Raw genomic sequence first — 7,649 nt, 5'->3', positions numbered from 1 at the left:
AATACATTGATACATAGGCATTCTTCTGGAATTAAAATATCTACTCATACAACAGTAAGAGTTCTGTAAAAGGAATTAGAGAGTTACCTTGAAGTAGAAAATGAATCATAACTAAAATGATTAGTATGTCTACCCTTAACTTTGAAAACCAACAGAAGTTGCCACAAATTTTGGGATTCTGAAATATTTAAAGAATTTAGGAGTTGGGTTCTTATCTTTTCTGCAATACTACTGTGGTACTATTGTATACTGACTTACAAAAAAAAAAAATCTGTTTTCAACCAGTGCCTTTTTAGCAGCCAAAAAATACCCATGAAAACCAATAAAACAATCAATGCAGACGTTAGAAGGAGGAGCATGTGACAGCATGACAGTCATGATGTGATCTGTACTACATTTAATCCCCATGGTTACGAAATTCTTGTGCTTGAAATAAATCTTCATCATATATTTTTCCATGCTTTAATGGAAAAGTAGTGGTCCATTACCAAAGCAAGGAATATTAGTAGGTGAGCTACAGCATGGCATATGGTGTTCCAGGGTAGATCGGTATTTTATTTGCTCTTGAAAGGATTTTTATCCTTTGTGTAATTCCCAGTCTGAGGTTTCTGAGTCATGATGAACTTCGCATGTGCTCAGTCTTCTTACATTACTATGCAATGGCATTTCTGAGAGTGGATGTAGTTCCTGTAATCAGCAAGCTGCTTCAGGTACAAATTTGAAGGCCATCTGTGCATCTCTACAAAATTGCGCTCCTCCACTAAACAAAGCAATAAAGGAATTAAATGTAATATCCAAACATACTGCACAAGTGCACAGGCTGCAAAAAGTCTATAAAATAGGTTGAAAACCATTAAGGACATAAACACAACTAGGACAGTAAAGAGGAGCGCTGTCCATCTTATGTAGAGCTTATAGGAGTACAGACAGAAGAGTTACTACACAGTGTTCCCTTGCTATTAAGTTGAAAATAAAATTGAAATAAAACCAATACTTGTTAAAGAGAACAGAGAGGCTATCCTACAGATCAATGTTCTTTATCTCTAGAAGATAACCAGATGTGGTAATCAGCTGCAAGGATTCTGTCTATGCTGCAACACTATCAAGGAGGGGCTCTCAATCCCTATGGCAACAGTTCAAGAGCATTTCAAAAAGCAAGGTAAGGGGAGCAATTCAGAACTCAAGATTTTTTACTTGTGTTGCATGTGGTTTTTGTTGCTGATAGAGTCATGTAATAGTCTTCAGATGTGTTGCTTGGATGAATCCCTTTGCCTTGCAGAAATATGCATTGTCATCCCCTGCTCCCTGATTTTCCTGAATCCTTTCAGGGATTCAGACCAAGCTGGATGGAGACCAAGGCTCAGCAGAAAAATCCTCAGTGCGGGAAGGGCTAAGGCCAGGGCAGCAGGTGGTGCCTTTCTGCCTACCTTGTGCCAAACACAGGGCTGTTCCTGGAGATTTCAGTGGTTGAAAGCCACTGGAAAGCTGCTGCTTTGGGCTCCATGGCTCTCCAAGCCATGAGGTGATGCAGTGTCATGGTGTCCTCAGGAAGAAAGGCCAGGTGCCCATAACTACTGTTGTTGCAGAGATTGCGCTCCTCTGAATGTGTCAGAGGGTGTTTGTGCCCTGGCAAGCTGGAACAGAACGGTTTTGCCCACCCACCTATATTTAGTTATGTGCTTCTATTCCTTTTCTCAGGCCATCTCACTACAAGTTCAATGCAACAGAACGTGTCAGCCCCTCAGTGAACCATGTGGAAAGGGACTCAGAGGAAGGAGAAAGGCAAAGGAGAGGCTACCAGTCATACAGACACAGCTGGTGGAATATACCAGTGGTCGGAAGCAAAGAGGAAACCTCAGGTGATGACAGAGCAAACATTTGCTACAATGATACTGTACCCTGAGTTACTTGGGTGCTGCCAGAGCACACGCTGACAAGTGCTTATGAGTGATCCTTATCAGAAACACCACTGCCTAACTTTCACGACACACTCATATGCAGCCTGATATCCACCAGGATTGCTGCAACATGGAGGCAGAACTGCTATTGCTATTACTTTTCACAGGAAAAAAAAAAAACAAACAAGGCAATATTGATAAATAGATATCCCACTGGGAAACTGGAAAATGGGTAAGTAAATGTGCCTAGATTGAGTCCTGCACTGAACCTAAATCAGAAGGGTCTCTGTGCTCTCCTGCCTCACCAAGGGGAAGTCATCTACAATTCCCACCTTCACCAAATGATTGGGACAATCTGACTCTTGCAGCTTCAGGAGTGCCTCAGGGTGGCTGAGACAACACAGGCTTAACCCATGTTTAATCCAGATCTGGCTATACAAAATGGATGTTTCAGAAGATACATAGATGGGCCACTAGAAGACAAATTCCAGATCCAAACAGAACAAGGAGGGTCTAGCTCTCCCTCCTTCACTCCTAATGATTACAGAGTCGCCCATCATCACACATACATATATGAGCCTTGCAAATGAGGAAAGAGTTCTTCCAATGTACTTTGGACCAAACAAAGCTTCGGCTCATTGATAACAAAATCCCCAGCTGGAATACACTGGCCCCATACCAATGGTCTGAATACAAACCATGGATCAAAATAGGTGCACCCATCAGGACCACCTTCACCAGGGTGCTGAAAATTCCCATAGACAAAAAGCAAAACTTTCTAGAGTTACATACCAGGAAATGAATACAGAGTTTGGGAAATTAAATATCAATTCCCTGGAAGAACCTTGTTTATTTATTTAAATGGACATTAGTTATTTGATTTCATGATATCTGCTGAAAAGTACTGTCAGAATCCTGTTTTCTTCAAAGAAAAGCCCAGCCCTTGAAAAGCAGGTATTGGAAGTGACTTATTACCTTGATTCTAACTCACTAACTAAACGGAATTACATACATAAAGTAGAGGGATTGACACAGAGTGACCAAAGTGTCCCAGTTGAATCAGTTATGGGTAGGAACCTTACCATCAGTGCAGGAATAAAAAATACAAGGGGATGTGGTTGCTACACATTCTGTTCTTCATGTGCCACATGCTGGTACACAACCAGCTCACACAGATTCTGGCCTACAGAAGTCCTAATTGTCTTCTCATGTGGATGTAGTATTGTTCAGTACCTTGCTTCTAATCTAAGCAGAACTGAAAAGATTTTCTTGTTTTAAAAGTAATAGGTAAATTACCTGAAAGATCTTGAAATTCAGGCTTTTGACTGAAGATGAGGTAGTTAGTGGCAATAAAATGAAGAAGCCAAGTTGAAAGGCAATCAGAATTGTGAAACTGCAAGAAGAAAGAAAACAAACAGCAGTTCACTAAATAAAGTTTTGGCTGTAGGAGATAACAGAGCAAAAGTCATTGACATAAATGTGTAAACAGATGGAGACTCAAGATCAAACAGTAATACTTCCCCCCACCCCACCCCAGTGGTGTGATCTAACTCCCGGGGTTCTTTTGGACATGAATCTTAGAAATTTTTGTCACAGAACAGCTTCAGAAAAAGGAAGGTAAGGAGTGCAGCATGTCAATTTTGTGGTTGTCTCTTCCACCACAAAATCCTGTTCATTTAAGACAACATCCTGCTTAAGACTTGTAAATGATTCATCTTTTTATTTTCCTCTTCTGTTTTCCAAGTCTGGCTTTACTGTCTCTTTTTTCAGCCTCCGGTCTTGTCTTTTCATGCTTTTCATTGTTTCCACTCAATATTCTATCAGGTTGGATCTTCTCTGCCACTTGCATGACTAAAAAGAGAAGTAGTGCATATTCACTGGCCCAAAATAAATCTTTTCTGGCAGAAGTTGGAGTTAAGATGAATTACTGCAATGTATCCCTGATGAAGGAAATTGCACAGATTGTGTTACGACTGCACATTGTGCAATCAGAGACTGAAGGCCTTGTGCCACAGATAATCCTGGTCAACAGACTGTGTATTAGTGTTTGTCCTTGGGAAGAGAAAGTATTAAGATCTTTAAAAATCTTAACAATTAAACAACCCCCATTAATTAGGGTTAAGATATACGTTCTCATGTGATCCACGAAACACATACCTTAGCTTTTTTGAGCAAGCTAACAATGCTGAGGCTTGTGGATGCCAGCTCCCTGCTAGGCATGCTCTGAAGCTGTGTGATAATGTAAAGCTCACAAATATGCTGGAGTCTCATTACTTGGTACATCTCTGCACAGATCAAGAGAGACATAGCTTGGAGAATACCAGCTGAAAAACCAGAAAACACAAGTTATATGTATTTTACCTTTTTGACAATATGATCAAAGGCAGTTTTCACCGAGTCATCTTTCAAACACCTAACAATGAACATAAAATCAAACTGCTGTTGATCACCTTATTTTATTTTTCATTATTACTAAGTTTGCTATACCACTCTCTTTTCCCTGTTTAATCAACAGTAAAAGAGTACTTTAGTTAGTACTTCTTACTTGTCAATACCCTGTGTCTTGAAGAAGCTAATCAAGGGCTGTTAGTGTATTTAAAGTAAGTGATGATTAATAATAGGAATTAGCTTTCTAATATCTCTCCAAAAAAGAAGATTCATGATACATGTACAAGAAAATATAGCAAAAAAAGGCCCAAAAGAAAATGAAGCAACCATATATCTAAAAAAAATAATAAATTAAAGATCTGTTACAGTTAATTAATTTTTTTAAATATGGTACAGTGGTTGCACATTTAAACTGATGAACAGGGAAATGGCAGATGGACTGAAAAGGGAATAAGAGAAAACCTAATAATAAGGTAGAATTATTTGAAAAGAAAACAAAAGCAAAAATGCATATCACAACATTATTCACTCACTATCCCAAAGGAAAATGATCTGTATTTAAATAATATTCCATATTTAGTATGTAATTTTCTTCTTATTATAAAAGACTATGGCTAAGATACAAGGAATACTTCAGCTCAATTTTTCTTACTGAATACTCCAAATGACATACTTTCTTGAGGATTTACACACAAATAAGGTATCCATATGTATAAATAAGGTGTTCTTGCACTTTAACCTTGATTATATTAAATGTAACAAAATATATCCTAAACAAAATGAAAATTTTGGGATGAACTCAAGAATTGTGATTCAAAAGCAATATTACTGTGACGTAGAAAGAAAATTTTTGATATTGTAATGGACCAGAAATGAAATTTCACTGATTTTTGTGTCTTGCTGTGTAAGCACATAACAAACACAACATTTTATTAGTGATAACTGTTCTGTCTGCAGTTGATTTTACTTGAATAAGACTGATTTTTTCATTGCATAATATGAAAATTTCTTTTTCTTGAGACATTATACATTAAATCTTTCACATTTTTCAATAATGTAAATGCTGCTACATTACTCTCTATCAGTGCCTCACTGTGGAAAAATGAGTAAAAACGTGTAATTTTGACTTTTCTTACCTGGACAGCAGGAGTCGGTATAAAGATACTCTAGAAAGGAGAGGAAAGTGTCTTTGGAAACCCCATACACTGGAACCAGAATACTATTTGCTTCTAGATAATTACCATTAAACATAGCTGCCATTACCTCACAGCGAGCTACCAGAACTGCTCTGTGGGCTGGTACAGTTGCATCTGCAGGACACAAGATAAAAATCTATGATGATTTTATATACACAGAAAGATCATGACTTTAAAGCTCTGATTTTCTTAGAAGGCCTTCACTTCACTGAATATGATTAAAGTGTTTAAAATTAACAATATCGAACAAATAACTAATAACATACTCACTTTATACCAGTTAAGAGTTTACATCTTTCTCATAGCCAGCAAAAAAAGGAAAGAGAAATACTAAATTTATTACGACAACCTGCTCCAAACACCAAGTTCTCCAAATCTGGCAAACTTTTATCAGTCAGAAATAGGCTTTCAAGTAGCAAAAAATCAGATGCCACTGTACTTAACACCAGTTTACAGAAATTGAACCTATGGCCCACTGCATAAATATGCAAATGAGTAATCTGCATTCCTCAGCAATCCTACTGGTAACAAATGCATGTTCCAGAAGTCAAACTCACATAGCCACACAAAGCAGAGAAAGGCAAATTATCCCAGATGAAACTCCTTTAAATCTACTAAGTATGACTTTAACCAGATTAAGTATTTTGCATAGGTGAATTTCCTGAAGGCTGTCTTACAAAAATAATGCCAATAATTTCTTCTAGAAATGTTTCAATTTTTTAATATGTGTGAATGACTAATTTACTTTATCATTTACTTTACATTTACAACATCTAGAACACCTCTAAGGTTAACAGCCTTGGTAGCAGAGGTCTTACAGGCTCTTAATGAAAATATTGACAGCATGAGCTGCCAGCACTGACCTCAGACCTCTGCAGAGCCCAGATAAACTCAATGGCCCTGTGCACAAGAAAGGGCCAAACAGGATAGTAGCCAAAGACAGTACAAGAGTTTACAGCTGGATGTAAATGATTTAATCAAAATTAAAATAAATAGATCAATTGACATGCAAGATAAATATACCGCAAATACTTACACAGAAGTTACTGTCTTCATTTCCTCCTCAACCACAACCCTGCCACCTACCTATTTCTTTTAAAACATCTGTCATTTTTTAATTTTTGTACTATTTCTGTTCACCTGTGATTCTGCTTCCAAAATGTGGCATACGAAATTTATGTATTTCCATACAGACAGAACATGTCAATGGTATTATATATTCACATATGTAACATGAGCATTACACAATGAAGATACGATTTAAGTTATGCATGCAGTTGTGTATGTGCATGCAATTGGATATTTACCTACTAATTAGGAGGTTCAATCACATTATGAATCTTTACACAGACAACATGGGCTCCCATTTTCAATGGCTCCCAAGTACTTCTGTAAACTAGAAAGCTCAAAGCAACCCCAAATATTCAAGGAATTAGTTGAAGAATTAAAAATATTTGCCAAATCAAATATATTTTTTGATATACAAAAGCCTAAGAATTTAGCCTTCTAAAGCCTTCAGTTTCTCTTCATAATTATTTAATTTTAATACAATTATTGTGGCTGATTAATTAGAGAAAAAGGCTTGGAAGACTTTTATCAAACATTAAGAACATCAGTTCACATTTTAGGAGTGGATAAGCACATTTTTTTTAACTACTTGTCAACCCAGGGCAGGGTTGGGGTTTTTTTTCTGCAAAATACATAGTGTTGGTATGGTTTAATCAAATTCCCACAAAGCCTTTCTCAGGAATGGGACACTGAGATGATTTTTGATGTCATTAAACTCAACATCAGTATTTTATTCTCATTTTCAAAGATCATTTTCGGGTTTTCTGCATATTAAACAGAGTATCTAGAAAGAATCTGCTTGCCCTCATGTGCCTATGCTTGAAGGACTAAGGCTTCATATTTGGCTCTGAGATTCAATTCCAGAAAAATGTCAGCCATGACACTGCAGCAAATTGGTTTTGCTGTCAAAATGGGAAAAGAAAATGGTTCCATTAGCATGGCTCCTGCCTGTGCCTTTGCCAAGGAGCACTTGGCATCTTTGTGAGCAGACCTATGGAACACCACCACCAAGCTTTGTAGTTTAATAGTCTCTTACAGACAAGTCAGCAGGGAAAGCCAGTCTCTGCTCCCTACACCTTTTTAATCCTGGCCACAATGA

The 7,649-nt window shown here is 37.4% G+C and overlaps 1 protein-coding gene across 4 annotated transcripts in view; it reads right to left on the bottom strand.

Annotated features, from left to right (window-relative positions):
• Positions 1-377: 377 nt before the first annotated feature.
• Positions 378-7,649, bottom strand: part of RHOBTB3 (Rho related BTB domain containing 3) — a 28,851-nt gene continuing 21,579 nt past the window's right edge. For 2 of the 4 annotated variants that reach the window (XM_057398384.1, XM_057398385.1), the window contains exons 9-12: positions 5,423-5,596; positions 4,056-4,222; positions 3,195-3,291; positions 378-760 (exon numbers count right to left, since the gene is read on the bottom strand). In XM_057398384.1, coding sequence (XP_057254367.1) covers positions 645-760; positions 3,195-3,291; positions 4,056-4,222; positions 5,423-5,596 — 554 coding nt within the window. In that variant the 3' untranslated portion in view covers positions 378-644. Of the gene's footprint in view, positions 761-3,194; positions 3,292-4,055; positions 4,223-4,669; positions 5,597-7,649 lie in introns of those variants that run through there. The other 2 variants (XM_057398386.1, XM_057398387.1) reach the window with 2 other exon arrangements.

Source organism: Pezoporus wallicus, unplaced genomic scaffold (genome assembly GCF_028554395.1).
Source record: "Pezoporus wallicus isolate ANWC-B61680 ecotype Strahan unplaced genomic scaffold, APGP_CSIRO_Pwel_v1 contig_6580, whole genome shotgun sequence".
Classification (NCBI taxonomy): domain Eukaryota; kingdom Metazoa; phylum Chordata; class Aves; order Psittaciformes; family Psittacidae; genus Pezoporus; species Pezoporus wallicus.
Note: the sequence above shows the minus strand (reverse complement) of the source record. Positions and strands in the feature narration are given on the sequence as shown.